This window comes from Chionomys nivalis, chromosome 22 (assembly GCF_950005125.1).
Source record: "Chionomys nivalis chromosome 22, mChiNiv1.1, whole genome shotgun sequence".
Lineage (NCBI taxonomy): Eukaryota > Metazoa > Chordata > Mammalia > Rodentia > Cricetidae > Chionomys > Chionomys nivalis.
In genome coordinates this window covers 35,998,124-36,014,344 of record NC_080107.1, presented here as the reverse complement: position 1 = coordinate 36,014,344, position 16,221 = coordinate 35,998,124, and the positions used below count along the sequence as shown (strand labels likewise).

The 16,221-nt window shown below is 37.9% G+C and overlaps 1 protein-coding gene across 7 annotated transcripts in view; it reads right to left on the bottom strand.

Annotated features, from left to right (window-relative positions):
• Lrp1b (LDL receptor related protein 1B) overlaps positions 1 to 16,221 on the bottom strand; it is a 1,777,797-nt gene that overhangs the window by 914,354 nt on the left and 847,222 nt on the right. For all 7 annotated transcript variants that reach the window (XR_009056008.1, XM_057755646.1, XM_057755649.1 and 4 more), the window contains exon 7: positions 10,350 to 10,512. Coding sequence is in view for 6 of the 7 variants with exons in the window: in XM_057755646.1 (XP_057611629.1) it covers positions 10,350 to 10,512 (163 nt within the window). In the remaining variant the exon portion in view is untranslated. The remainder of the gene's footprint in view (positions 1 to 10,349; positions 10,513 to 16,221) is intronic.

Sequence of the window (16,221 nt, the reverse complement as noted above, 5' to 3'; positions counted from 1 at the left end):
ATAAAAACTACCATCACTTTCATAAAATGTTTTTAAACACAAAAGTAGGGATAATGGGTATGTTATTAGCATAACACCCAGCAGCTTGGTGTCACATAACATGTTAAAGACAGACATATATCTTAAAAATAGAAAATAATATTACCCAGAAAGCAATTATAGGATTCTGACTGAAGGGAAATAGAATAAAGAGTTGAAACAAAGCTGTACTTGTTGCCTTTTCAAACATGCTGATCTAAGTTTAAAAAGGCTGCTCAATTCCTGAGGGCCCCATGAAGAGAAAAAGGACTTGGAATGGTAGTTAGAGCAGATGACTTCAGCCCGTAACCCTTTGCCTGTGGCACTGGTGTGAGCCTTTTGCATTTCCATGCGACTGGTCTCCATCTGCTAAGAGCAAAAACCAAGCAATCCATTGATGTGGATATGCATATCAATTCTGGCTAAGATGAAGATGGAAATTCTGGCCAGGGACCTTTTCTACACTCAAGGAGCAAGTGCAATGTATCACAGCCAGAGTGGCATTAGTGTGAGAAGAACCGGGGCCCTCTCAGGGCACAGGTGTGAGGAACCTATTTGTTTAACACTTTGAACTCTGTTCCTAAGTAACCAGCCCTGGGGTTACCTGAGATCCACCATTTTAAGTAAGGTGATAAATCTCTTCGTAAGCTATTACTTTTATTTTCTGATACTTCCTCTTTCTGAGTGGCATCATAAATCAACCAGAAGCATTCCTGGGAGGCTAAAGCAACACTGAGTAGTGTTAATTGAAACAGAATTGTAAACGCAGTGATTTAGAAAAGAGTTTAACAGACCTACAAAACTTACACTGTGAAGACAGAATCAATAGCAACACAGCAAGCAAGAATGGGGACTTTCTTAACTCTTCCATTCAGTCAACTTTATTGTTTATGGTTAATTTACCAAAATTACATCACTTTCTCATTCCTTTTCCTCCCTCAAACCCTTCCCAAGTATACTCCCTAATGTCAAGCTGCTAACCTCTTTCTCTTTGTTTATTATTGTTGAATATATGTGTGTATGAACATTATACACACAGAGATAAACACATTAAATACATACATAGTTCTCTCTCTCATACACACACATATATATATACATACATATATACATACACATCATATATACATGTTGACAGTCTGCTGATTCTTTTTTATGTTTGTGTGTATGTATTTATGAGGACGTTTTTCATGATGATACATTTGGGAATTGTGTGAGATGAAGAACAGGATTGTTTGTTATACTAGCTCTGGGGTTACATTTTAGCCAAGGTTGTATGACAGAAGCATTTCTAAATTACCTGCCTGTTCCCAGGCTCATCACAATATAACAGAAACACTGTAGCAGTATGCAGAGAATAAGGTAAAACTGCACCACCCACCGCTTGAAGAAAGGGCAAGACTGATGATGAAATTATCACTTATATGCAAAGTAGTGTTATAAATTCTGTGTGTCATTTGACTCAGGGCTTCAGCTATCACTGACAATCAACTATGAGTTGGTCAGGTCTCTAGCATCAGACTTCAGTTCTGAGGACTCTTAGTGTTCTTAGCTTGGGTCTAAGATCATTGCATCTGAGGAATTGATACCTTCCCGAACCCAGCAGATCAAGGCCTGTGATTTTCTTCTGTGGCTCCATTCACGCAGGTTCTCTTACATGTTTTCTTGTTTGTCCTGGGCTTCTAACCACTGTTGCTCTCTCTGTGGTGGCTACTCAGAAGTCGGCCTCTGCTGTCAGGACTCCAAACCTGCCTCCGTTAGTACAGTGCAGGAAAGGGATTATCCACAGAGTCTGCCTAGGGTGGCCAAGGTCAGCCAGGCATAGGCATAGTATCCTGTGGAGAGGATCTCAGTATTTGAGTGGGATATGGGCCAACTGCATGACATGCTAGGTTCAAGCCTGCATAAGGTGGCTCAAGGGTTGCCAGTTCTTCAGTTCCAAAGCATCATTGCCCATCCCCTCTACTTCTTCATCAGCAAGTACCGTAATGGTGGTTCCAACTCCAGGGCCTGAGTTTCTAGAGGTGTTATGTACCCTGCCCCTAACACAAGGAGTGATCTTCAAGCATCAAATGAAGACACCACACACCTAGTACCTGCATTTGGCTTCTTGGAGCCTCCACAGTGATCTTCTGTTGTCAAGCCTCAAGTAACAGCTTTGCCAAACATCAGGGCACCAGGCCACTGTGTAGAATGTTGACTGTCAGGCCATGACTATGATCCTCACTGCTGTTATACAGTCTTCTACTACACTCTGTTGTCCATCAAGAGCACATACTACTGAGAGTAGTCATAGAAAGACCACTGGGGAGGCAACACAGAGTTTCTCCCAAAAGTCTCATACACAGATTCAAGTAGCTTGCTTCTATACTTTTAAAAAAGACTATGCCAAGATATCACAGTCATTTATTTGGCATCAGCAGCCATGAATATGGCTTTGAAGCAATCGAATCCTAGGCCTTGTATCAGTTATAATAGTTCCAGTACATGTGGAGTGGGGTGGAGGATGGTTGTGGCTGTTCAGTGGTAAGTGTTCCTCTTGTGGCCCAGATGGAAACAGTTCATTAAGTCTTGTGGCTGCAAAAACTGTCAAAGAAACTGTCAGACAGTCCTGGCCAGTGTGGTACCTTCAGGAACCAGTGCAATGAGCTGCAGTCTTTGCAGAGCTATTTCAAAGCTACCATGGAGTGTTCAAGGCAGCTGGTGCTGGCACAGACACAGTATGTAGGTGCACTGACTTTTATACATAGAGTTCCTTTGCATAAGACACCTCAGACAGCCAGAGCAAATTCTCAGAGCTACTAATTAAGGAGTCATTCATGTCTGTACTTATTTGCAGGAAGATGAACATCAGAAACAATGGTTATAATACAAGCTCAGTGTTAACACTAAGTCATTTTCTCAGTGTTTCAAGAGAAATGGATTCCCCTAATCTGTCTCAAGTGAACTTGTGAACCCCGAGTTTCCTCAGAATCAGGGTGAAGAATGAAATACACATTCTTGGGAAGGTGTGCATTTGGTCAGCAACGCCAGAACTAAAATTTGAAAATCAGAATGCAATTCTGGGGTCAAAAACAGTCCAGCCTAAGATGGGTAATGACAATGCTTAGCTCATTCTCTATGAACTTAATTATAAAAGAGGCATTAGATTCACCCAAGGAAGAAATTAGATTTACCCAAGGAAGAAATGGTAAAGAAAGGAATTATGATGGGTAAATTGTATAGATACTTAAATAATTTAAAGATATGTAAAAATCCAAATTGAAACATAGCAATATGAATTTGTTAAGATAGAAAAACATTACCAATATTTTTGGCACGATGAACAAAAATTTTAAGCCTAGGGATGTTATTAGTATAAATAATATAAAAGGTGGGTAAATCATTCCACTGATCCTGTCCATAGCAGGTGGCAGGTGGATACATGGCAGGTGGATACAGAGCTCAGCCCATCTGAGTTTTGTCCTAATGTATAACACCTAGCATTTTTCAACAGTACGATAATCACCCCAATTATAATTTTACCAACTGACTGCTCAATAAACATTTTTCAAAGAAACTTTAATTTGCAGATATTTAGGGCAGAAATTACAACAGAACAATACATGAATTATAGAGAAAAATTTTTAATAAATATCAAAATATGTCCATTATAATCTTAAATATTATTTAATGAAGAGGAATTTACAAACAAATTTTAACAGATAGTACATTATCCAGAAATTACAAGAATCAGGAAAACTCTTGCATGTTGTTGGTAGGAACATAAAGTCCTACAGGCATTAGGGAAATTAGTATGGAGGGTCCTCAAAAATCTTAAAGGTTAATTAGATATCATAAGATGCAACGATCTCAAACAATACAGTGTGCCTGTATTGCATTTACAGATTTACTTCCACTGCATTGTTTACTGCAACTGCATTTGTAATATCAGAAATTTCGTTGAGTCTATGAGTTTATGAAGGGATATGTTAGTAAAAAGTTAGCATACATTTTCATACAGTGGAATTTCAATCAGCCATTAATAAAAATAAAATTTTGTCATTTCTGGAAACATGGATGAGTAGTAAATGCATTATATAAGTGAAATAAGCCACTAAAAGGACAAATAGCACATATTGTCTTTTATATACAGAACCGAAGTTGATTCTTTATAGGTAGAGGGGACAATAGTGGTTTCCTGAGGCCAAGAAGATTGCTGGGAAGTAAATATTTCATTACTGGATTAGAGTCACCATTAGATAAAGGAATGAATATTAGTATTCTGCAGTGTGGGAGGGGGCTAAAATTAATAGTTACACTGATTATAGATTTGAAAAATTTAAAAATAGCTCAAAGAAAGTAATTTAAATATCCTCAACACAAAAATAATAAACATTTAAGACGTGATAATTAATTAATTTCATCACTATATGCTGCATATTCATCACAGATTCCATTGTACTTCTCTGGTGTATGCATATATATACACACACACACACACACACACACACACAAACAAACACATACACAGACAGTTTAAAAGACATGAAGGAAAGGAGAGATACTATCTATTAAGGGTATACCCTACATATATATTGTGGAAAGATATCAGAATCTATGACTGTATTGTTGTGAAGAAGGTTAAGAAGTTGATGTTTTGGAGTTACCTTAGAGATATGAGTAGGTGTAGCCTTCCATTACAAAGTGAGAGATCAAATGTAAAATCTTCAATTGTAAAATTTCAAAAACTATATAACTCATGGATTGTAAATAAGTATACCACCTACTAAGATTGTGACCTACCTAGAGTTCTGTCTTTACCAACTTTTTCAAACTTAAACTCATTAAACCAAGACCATTTCAGCCTCCATATCTATAAGTAAAAGCAGTGTATTGGGATAAATACCCGTTATTATACCTTACTGTAGCGAGCTGTGTGAAGCCACATCTGATAATCAGCTCCTAATTATGGCTAAGACCTGACTTATGCTGTGATCATGCAATGATTGTCAGCTGCTTGCATATGCGTGGACCTATGGGCAGTGCCCACCTGGCAACCCGGGGTTGGTTGCCCATGCCTACTTAAGGGCTGGGAGGTTTTGCGCGAGGAGAGAGTGAGAGAGTGAGAGAGTGAGAGTGAGTGAGTGAGTGAGTGAGTGAGTGAGTGAGTGAGTGGTGGAAAAGGGAGAGAGGAGAGAGAGAAAGGGAAAGAGAAGGAAGCTGTGAATAAAGTCCTGAATAAACTGCTTAGCAAGAAGAGCTCCGGTGTTGCGCGTCTTCCTTGTTGGACAAGGGGGACCGCGACACCTTACTTTTCAAATAACCGCATAGTTTTAGGTTATTTGGTATCTGCACTTTCAGTAGTATATTGACAATTTCACATCATAGTGAAATTCATCCCTGTCTGAGGTCTGATGTGAATACTTTGTTCAATAAGAAAATGAGACCTCCTGCAATGGAAAAGCTTCTGTAAAGCAAAGGACATGGTCAACAGGACAAAACGGCAGCCTACAGAATGGGAAAAGTTATTCACCAAACCCACATTGGACAGAGGACTGATCTGAAAATATACCAAGAACTCAAGAAACTTGACATCAAAAGAACAAATAATCTAATAAAATTTGGGTAAAGACCTAAACAGAGAATTCCCAAAGACAAATCTCAAATGGCTGAAAGACACTTAAGGAAATGTTCAACATCCTTAGCCATCGAAAAATGCAAATCAAAACAACTTTGAGATTCCATCTTATACCTGTAAGAATGGCAAAGATCAAAAATCCTGGAGAGGATGTTGGGGAATAGGACGCTGGGGACAGTACAAACTTGTACAGCTGCTTTGGAAATCAGTATGGTGATTTCTCAGAAAATTAAGCAATCTACCTTAAGACCCAGCAATACCACTTTTGGGTATATACCCAAGGGATGCTCAATCATACCACAAGGACATGTGCTCAACTATTTTCATACAGCATTATTTGTAATATCCAGAACCTGAAAAAAAAAATCCTAGATCCTCCTAAACCAAAAAAAATTGGGTAATGAAAATGTGGTATAATTATAAAATGGAGTAATATTCAGTGGTTAAAAAAATAATGTCATTTTGAAACCTGCAGGCAGATAGATAGATCTATAATAAAATCACATTAAGTGAGGTAATCCAGACCCAGAAAGACAAATATAATATGTACTCACTCATCAGTGGCTTTTAGACATAAAACAAAACAAAAAAAATTAGCCTAGAGTGCATAACCACAGAGAACATAAATGTTGCAAGGGAGGGATCACTTGTTGGTTCCCGGCTGCCAGGCTAGCTTAGACCCAAAGTCATCACACAGAAACTCTATTAATTAAACCACTGCTTGGTCCATTAGCCCTAGTAATACCTAGACAGTAAAGAGGACCCTAAGAGAGACATACATGAATCTATATAGGAAGGATAGAAAGACAAGATCTTCTGAGTATATCGGGAGGATGGGGGACCACAGGAGAGAGAAGGCGAGAAGGGAGGAAGGGAGCAGAGCAGAGAAAATGTATAGTTCAATCAAAACAAGCAAGCAAACAAACAAAAATGAATCTGAAGGCGCCAGCTAGAACAAAAGCCAGACTTAGCTTGCCCATGATCTCAGTTAAAACTAATGGACCCAGCAAATACATAGTACTGAAGCAAGCCTTCTCTAATAGAGTGCACAGACAAAAGCAGCCGTCATCAAATTTCACTGTTACCCTTTTGTCTTGGAAATGATGAAGCCAATGTAAATTCGTGTCTACACAACTGTTAAAGGCAGTTTCCTGTTTCCTTCTTTCTTGGTGAGGTTGCAAGATGGCATCTCTTAGCGTTTGAGGAGATAGCAGAATAAAACAGACAAACAAACAAAACAAAAATAACACAACCAAACAAACAAACTGAAATTCTGTTCTTTATCCCTGTTTCTTACTTTCGATGACACAGATCTTGAAGAAGCATGGCTTTGCAAGACCCAGTCAACCACCATTAAACAACAACCTCCTCTGCCCTACCCCACGAATCTACAAGTACTGGTGCAATTTAAAGGTAGCATAAAATTCACATGTTTTGTTTTAGTTTGGTGTTTGCTTTTCAGTTTTGAAAGCTCTTATGTTAATTTGAAAATAAACAGCTCTTTTGAATGCTTTTCTTTTGTTAATATCTCTTAATAATATTCTGTGGTATTTTTTGCCTGTATGCGATTGAGAGAAAAAAATAGCAAAGAATTGGGCATGGGGAGAGGTTGGAAGATCTGGGAATTGCTGAGAGAGAGAGAGCCAAGTGATTAGAATATATTGTATGAAAAGAAAGTTGTTCCCAATAAAAGAAGAAAATAGTGAAACAGAATTATTTTTTTTCTTCTACAACTTATACTAAAAGGACATTACCAAAATATTTATATCCTATATAAGTTTTCATAGCTTAATAAAAGTTTAAAAACTTATGAACATAGTAATGCTTGAGATTTCCTCCACTCCTCTCTTGTTCCCACAGCTGCTCTATATTTCCCCTCCGATACCATGAGCCCATTTTATTTTCATTCCTATCATATATCTCATTTTCCTATTTGTCTTATATTCCTCAATATTTTTTTTCTTAAATAAATGCAGTCCACATGAAATTTATGCCCATTGAAGAGACTGGTCACCAGAAAGAGAATCTGCTGAAAAGGAAACAATGTGTATGATGGAGTAAGACAAAGTTCTTAACTATTAAACAAGCAGAATCCTCACAGCCACCTGAAAGACTGGTTATTTTTAATATTGGTACACCATGACTTCTTTGCTACCCTCCAACATTAGTAGCTCCTCATCTATAATTTATAGGTTCTTTTCTAAGAGCCACTGAAAGGAAATATTGTTGAACAATGAAAGAAAAACCTTGAGAAATACCTCAGGAAAATTGCCTGAAATGGTAAGTTGAAGAAAGTAATTAAAAATTAAAGACAATATGCAAACATCATTAGAAACATCTTTTTGACATATTTTTATTGAGATTGGCTCTGGGCGTGATGAGATTCCACAAAGCATTAGTCTTCTGTGTCCAAACTTCAAACAACTAAAAAAGCAGAGCCTAACATTGGAAAGATAATGATGCTAATCTAAAGTCAAGTCATAAACACAGCAAAGAGAGCGGTGTTCCTTCTATGTGGTCTTTAGGACATAAGGCCATTCTGATTGTGCTTCAAGCCTCCTAAGTTTAGGACTCAAGATTCCAGTCAGATGACTGACGTATATATATGAACACGCAGAACATACTAAAGCAAAGAAACATTTCCCTGCACAATTAGAAATAAGAGAAGTTCTATACTATAAGCATTTCCCTATTCATAACTCAGGTAAAGATATTATCTTCAGAACGAATCCTAATGTGGATGAAAGAGGAATCTCCTCCCACTTTTCTCTGTGCATCAGTGCACTGTCAGTCCAAGGCTATTCACAAACAGGAGGAGCTGAGCTGAAGCGCTCAGCCCCAAACTGTATGAACTCACAATAGGAGAGCAGTTCTCGCTTTGATATCTGCGCTCATGAATTGAAAAAGAGTTAGAGTCAGACCACGCAAAAACATTTCAGAGCACCTATTGTGACAAATGACACACAGCAAATTACACTTAAGCAGTTCCAGAGTCCCAAGGAACCCATCAGAGAATGTGTGCAAACAGTGTTGGGGCTTTCTACTGCTAATGCTGTTGACAAAATGACAAAATATGGCTCTTTCTCATAATGATAGGGAGAAATAAGTTGCCTGAAAACATAAAGCATGCTGTTGTCGAGAATGAGAAACAACATTCACACATGCTACGTTTCGGTTGGCAGCTTTGTTGGAAAGACTCACGGCATCTTTGTTTTTAAGAAAGGCAAAGACTGTGGTGACTAGAGAGGAGGAACACGGCACCTTCACCTCTCAGTGTTTGGATAGACACGACTATCGCAAGGCCGATTTGCAATTCAGTTAGCACCATCAGAGCAAAACTTGCAAGCACATACATTTCCAAAAGGATGCCAAGAGAATGCCACGAGCGCATTTGTACATCTCCAATTCTTTCCTCCTTGCCTTACCCAACCACCCAAACAAATCAGTTTAAATACAACTTCTTTTCCTAATGCCTTTTGAAGCATCGCTGCAGTCAAGTCACCATCTGCTGCAAACACAAATAGAGCCTCATTCAAGAATTATGTTACGCAGCCTTCCTCGCAGAGTCCTTACGTGCAAGCTGTTCTTGTCAAAATCAGAACCATTGTGATGATGCATCTTAATATTCAATCAGACTTTAAGTAAAGAGTGACAAAAGTCCACATATGGATGGCAGCTGTTTCTTCAGTAAATATTTCCCCTTTATTGAACGGAGGCTTATGGCACTTTAGGCTAAGTTCCATAAGACATTTCAGCCGAACTGCCTGAGGACTGTTGAAATGACAGTAAGAATAAAATTCCAGTTTTCAGTCTGCCACAATTTACATATTCGAAAACAACAGTCCTTTCAACTCGAGTCATTCTCTGCTCTGTTGATTCCACATTCCCTTCGGCTACACTGAGTAATGAACAGGTGATTTTGAGAATTCCCTGCCTCTTTGTTTTTCCCTCTTCCAATTATACTGCCATGATTACTTAATAAACGATGTTTTCTTCTACATAGATTTTTCCCAATGTATGAACGAAATTCAAAGGAATTTAAACATTTTTGATCGTATTTTAGCAAGAAGTAAATATTTTAAAAGATTAATGATTTTATTATTTAAGAGGGTCTTATAAGGACTGTTTGTAGACCGATAAAATGAATCACAAATTTAAAAGCTAACAAGTAAGAAATGGATTCTGCTAAGTTCATTAATCCAATAATATTATTAGGTTAAAATATCAATGATTATTGGAAAAATAATCTTAACTAACAAAGATATCTTTAATGTTCGAATATCCTTGAACATAAATTATATTTAGCTTATAAAATCCGAAATGCTATGCTGGCTCAAGTAGATTAACGGTGTGTCTTTCAAGAAGCATTTGTGAAACTTGCTAACTCTAACGTTCCCTGTTGAGCATCAGAAATGAATTTGACACTCCACTGAGGTTATTTGTAGAACACAAGCAATTTTTGGAAAAGGGGAAGTGTATTGGTGTCTCAGGAGAGGTCTGCAGAATCACTCCATGTTAGGGCACCGATAGCCACTAAGTTTCAAATGTTGACTTTTGGCCCGTTTCTTTTCCTGCAATGCTAGGACTAAAATCAATACATTTCTTTTTAATAATGTTAATGTCTGATTTCCTACAGGACCTCATGTTAGACTTTGATCCCTTTTTAATGGGAGCTTCTCTAGACCTGGCACGTTGAAGGCGATGATCTTACCCTGCGATGGGATCTGCTGCTATGGCTTTAGGATTGTGAAGTTCCAGCTCAATCAGGGTGACACACACGGAGCCATTGTGATTGCAAACAAAGATTCGGTCACTGATGTGGTCCACGAAGTAGAAATTTCTGGTAAGCCAGTCAATGGCCATTTGTTCCACATCTGAAAAACATATATGCAGAATACCTCAGTCACAAACACAAACGTCTTGATCATAGCCAGAATATACAGTCTGTGCCTGCCATCCTAGAAAGGAGCAAAAGCACAGGGGTTTAGTTAGTTAGCTTTGTTTTTGTTTTACCTGTTTTGTTTTTATGTCTTAAAAAAAACAAAAACCTACAAAGAAAAATTTCAACAATGTGAAAATAAGTGAGTGAAATATGAAAAACAGTGTCTACTCCATGGCTGTCTCTTTGCTATGTAAACAGTGAAGACTTACGCTGACTTAGAAAAAAGAAAGTCTCTATGCTTAAAATATAGGCACGGCCGGGTGGTGGTGGCACACGCCTTTAATCCCAGCACTTGGGAGGCAGAGGCAGGCAGATCTCTGTGAGTTCAAGACCAGCCTGGTCTACAAGAGCTAGCTCCAGGAGAGGCTCCAAAACCACAGAGTAACCCTGTCTCGAAAAAACCAAAAAAAAAAAAAAAAAAAGGCATAAACATTGTAACATTCTTCTGGATTTGTCGAAACATCTCATTTCATCAATGAATACTAGAAGTTCAAAAATAAAACTCATTTGTAATAATGACAGAGTATTTTTTTGTCAATGTTTGTTCTCAATGTTCTATAAGAAAGGAAGAGAGAGGTCATAGAGTTTCAAGGGAAGAGTGTTATAAAGAGGAAGAGGGGACAAGGGAACATGAGGCGGTAAATACACTGGGGGTGGGAGGATAGGGTAGAAGAGAGTACAGATGGGATAACTGCCATTAATGTCTATTGAAAATGCCATAGGGAGACATTCTACTTTGGAAGCAACCTAATGTATATATAAACATATACATATGCATATGCATATCCAAAATGGAGCTTGCCTATAATAAGAAGAAAAGGGCATACTCAAGCCAATAGGCTATCAAAAGCCAAGTGCCAAGTATGGGCTGCCTATTTTTGAGCTCTTGGACAATGGGGTCCCCATAAACCCTCCAAACATTACCAGTATCGCCATTGCACTTGATTACCCACCAGACAATGAAAAGCCCCTACTACCAAAGGCAGCACATACTTGAATGATAGAACAATGAGCTATTGCACTGTTACCAACCTGAATAGCTTTCATAGACCTGAAAGATCGTATGATCTGGAGAGAAAATACTAAACAGTTTTGCTTATCTATGAATTCTGTTACATAAAATAATGACTGGTCTGACAATATATAACCACTGATACAATAGTAGAATGAACAGTATGGAAGTAAACATATTTTAGCATACTTTTAGCCAACACACAAAATAAGAGTCAAGCCTGGAACCTAGTGAGCAGCAAGGTCATAGGCAGTAGAAAATAGCCTTATCCTATAATTTTACTGAACTGACATAGCAATAGACTGTCACCTGCATTCTTATCTCCATATCCATTACTTTTCTCTTTATATATATATCTGTAAGATATCTAAATCCTCATGAGAGAAGTTTCTTTTTGCAGTATGTGGTTTGAATAAAAATTCTCCCCATAGGCTCATAGAGAAAGGCACATCAAAAGTGTGGCCTTAGCCGGGCGTTGGTGGCGCACGCCTTTAATCCCAGCACTCAGGAGGCAGAGGCAGGCGGATCTCTGTGAGTTCAAGTCCAGCCTGGTCTACAAGAGCTAGTTCCAGGACAGGCTCCAAAACCACAGAGAAACCCTGTCTCGAAAAACCAAAAAAAAAAAAAAAAAAAAAATGTGTGGCCTTACTGGAGTAGGTCTGATCTTCACGGAAAAAGTGTCTCACTGTGGGTGGGCTTTGAGGTTTCAGGTGTTCAAGCCAGACCCAGTGACATTCTGTCTTGGCCTTCTTTCCCTGGCCTTGCTAGCTTATTTATTTCTTCACTGGCAGTGAACCCCACTTCTTCAAGATACCAGCATATACCAAAGACTAACTGAGACGTCCAGCCTTGTGTGACTGAGCGACTATTAGATTGATGAATTTTCTGTTCACAGCTAGCCATTTTTGGATTACCTTTCCTATAGAAGAAGAAGAAGAAGAAGAAGAAGAAGAAGAAGAAGAAGAAGAAGAAGAAGAAGAAGAAGAAGAAGAAGAAGAAGAAGAAGAAGAAGAAGAGGAGGAGGAGGAGGAGGAGGAGGAGGAGGAGGAGGAGGAGGAGGAGGAGGAGGAGGAGGAGGAGGAGGAGGAGGAGGAGGAGGAGGAGGAGGAGGGAGAGGGAGAGGGAGAGGGAGAGGGAGAGGGAGAGGGAGAGGGAGAAGGAGAAGAAGAAGAAGAAGAAGAAGAAGAAGAAGAAGAAGAAGAAGAAGAAGAAGAAGAAGAAGAAGAAGAAGAAGAAGAAGAAGAAGAAGAAGGAGATTCATTCCACAAGTTCTGCAAATCTAGAGAACCATAGCTAGTACAATATTGATTAATACAGAGACCCACAGCTGGTCATTGGTACAGAGAATAAGATGTGTGATGTTCTGCTCTAAAATGGCGATCTAATTTATTTCCATTTCCTTCAAGGGACAGGGATCATTGCAGAAGTGGGCAGAACAATGTTAAGGATCAGTGAATTGGTGTTTCCAGCAAACTAGTTTGTGCTAAGCATGACATGGCCATTGAGCAATGAATTCAGAGCACCCATGAGTCCATGTACAAGAACTGTATTAGATCAAGACAACCCAAAACCCAGTATGGATGCGGCAGGCACTAATAAAGATTATTCCTAGTCTAAAGGGCTGTTGGAATCTCATGGTTCCTTTGTAGTGCATATCAGTTTCTTTGTCGGTGGTACTATACCAAGAAGCATACAGAGAGCACCAAGTGGACTCAGATTTGAAAAAACATACCACATCAGAGAAAAGGGATAGAAGAGATAGTGGAGAAACTTGGTTGGGGTATAGGGATTTAAACAAGACAATTATATGCATGTGTAGAATTCTCAAACAATTAATACTATAAAATGATAGAAAATATGTAGAAATGATAAGAAAGAAAAAGGCTTTGTAACTTTGCCTACATAAAAGGGCCCACTATTTTTAAATAAAGCAAAGGTGAGGTGACAGACAGATTCCTTCCATGGCATTCTGGGGCTGTGAAGAAAAAAGAAAAAAAGAGGAAGGAAAATAAAGCTTAAGAATTCTTATTCTCTGCATTTCAATACCATGTTACACAATGAGGATGAAACTATTTTATATCTGTGAAATGTAATAAAGAGGACATCGTCTTTTCCAAATATTAGCTTCTATTTCCGAGAAAATAAATTATCAATTCACTGTATTTTAGTTAATTCATTTCAAATCCAAATAACTAACTGCTAATAGATATAATGGATAAAGCAGCCACATAAAATTATATGTGTTTTATTTGAACATTTTCTGTTTTATCATTCTATAGCTATTACACTGTAGTTTGTAGTATAGATTTATATAGTAGTGTAAATCTGCAGTGTATAATTTATAGTTATAGGAAAAATAATCTCAACTATATGTTATAACTTTATGATATATTAAGCACTTATATCAATTCCATTATTCTCTTGTTAATATTTTTAAATATTCATAGAAATGAAACAAATTAAAATGAGCTGAAGATGTTGCTTAGTTGGTACAAGGCCTACCTTTTAAATTGCAACAGTCTCTTGGATCAATCTGTACCATCATGTAAGTCAGGCATGATGTTGTATGCCTGTAAACATAGCACTGAGAAAGTGGGAGTAAGAGGATGATAAGTTCAAGGTCATCCTCAGTTACAAAGCAAGTTTGAAGCACTCTTAGCTACATAGAACAGTCTAATTACCCTCAAACTGTAAAAGCACCAAAAAAAGTACTTATGTGTACCAAACTCTCCATTGCTTTTACATTACTAGTACTGCTCTGACTCCTTCGATAATTGCATAAATGAATTGTGCATCCATTGTCAGTCTAGCATTCCATGCTTTTAATTTTTGAATATTACTGCATCCTACTTATGTTTCAGTAAAATGTCAAGGCCCCAATGGTGATTGGTAATATCAGAGTTAGAACTAAATCCTATGGATATTTTATGTTTATGTGTACATACTCTTCTATGGTACATGGTAATTTATTTATATATTAAACAAGAAAGAAAATTAACAAATGACAACAAAATAAAATTGCAGGAACACATAGTTATAAAATTTAGGAGAATGTGGTCTCTGCCTCTGTGTCTGTCAAACTATCTCATGGTACTCGATTGGATCATGTTAGCCACAGAAACCTGGAATCATGGAAATTAAAACAGTAGCTAAGAAGGAGCTAGTATAATTTTAGTACTCCCTCCCTCAGACTTCATGTATATCTGTGATTGATTGACTAAATGATGTGGTATGACTCATAATTGATTGTCCCAGAATAGGACACTGTGGTGGCCAATCTTGACTGTCAACTTGAGACACCTGAAAAAACAAACCTTGGTTGAAGAATCACCTCCATCAAATTGACCTTTAGACATGTCTGTGACACAGGTAGATTGTTAAGTGATTGAGGGGTGCCCAGCCCACTGTGGTGTTACCATCCCTAAACAGTTGGATTTGGTCTGTATAGGAAATATAGCTAAACATGAATCTAGGAGAAAGACAGGAAGCATCATTTCTTTTTGGTATTTATTTTTGCTTCTGGATGATGTTCTGCCCTACCTTTACTCATTCATGGACTATGGGTTCCACTTCAACCTCCTGCCTTGGGTTCCTGCCTTGGCTTCTCTCAAAGGTGGGCTGTAAACTGCAAGTGAAATAAATCTTACCTCTTCAAGTTGCTATGGATAATGGTAATAGATAGGTAAACTTGAAAAGTCAATTAAAAGCTAAAGGAATTTGAGATGCTCTCTGACACCCCCCGCCCCCCACAAATTGAGGCAGATCAGAAGAGCCTCAAGTGAGAGGTGCTATCTATACTGGCCCTAGAAAGGATTACTAGATGGTTCTAATTACTAAGATTCCTGTACTTTATTATCTTTAGCACACAAACATGCCCATCATATCTTCCAATGACTTTCCTTGCCCCATAAAGAGAGTATGAAAATTCTCATGTCTTCAGTTCCTCTGGTGACTTCTCTGTCATTTAAACAGATTTGTGTGATTTTCTCTGTGAACCTCTCCTTTCTTGCTCAAATTTGCATATGTCTACAGTTGAGAAACTCAGTCACAAACACAGGAAATTTTTCCTTTATTGACTTAAGTTCCCGGGAAAATTTGTACTTATATTACATATTCAACAAAGATGATCAATTGATCAGAATACCAATAACTGTGAGAGTTTTAATATTTCAGGGTCAGAGTCAAACTATCTTGGGTTATCCAGTAGATATTCATTAGCAACCTCTGATATAATTAATGTTCATATATGACTGTTAGATAAGTTCTTTTAGATGGACAAATCCATAGCATCAAGATCTATGAAAGTTAGCAGCAATAGCTAAAACCTGTGGTAAAAATTTTTCCACATTGCTGTAATCCAACTGCTGGCTATTTCCAGCAATATATTTAAAAAGTGCCCTGATTTTAATGTTATTTGTTCTGTTACAATAAAATGCCACAGAAGTGTAAGGACATTGTAATGTGGTATTTGGGATAATTTGGGTTTTGTTCTTGGGATGTGGCTACTGATATTTTGCTACAGAAAATAACTCTTCCTTTTCCCAATTTAAGTAAGAACTGTGTTTTTTGTGTGTTTACACCTTCCCCACTAAAAGCCTTTGTAATATGAGCCTAAACATTTTTTCCAGT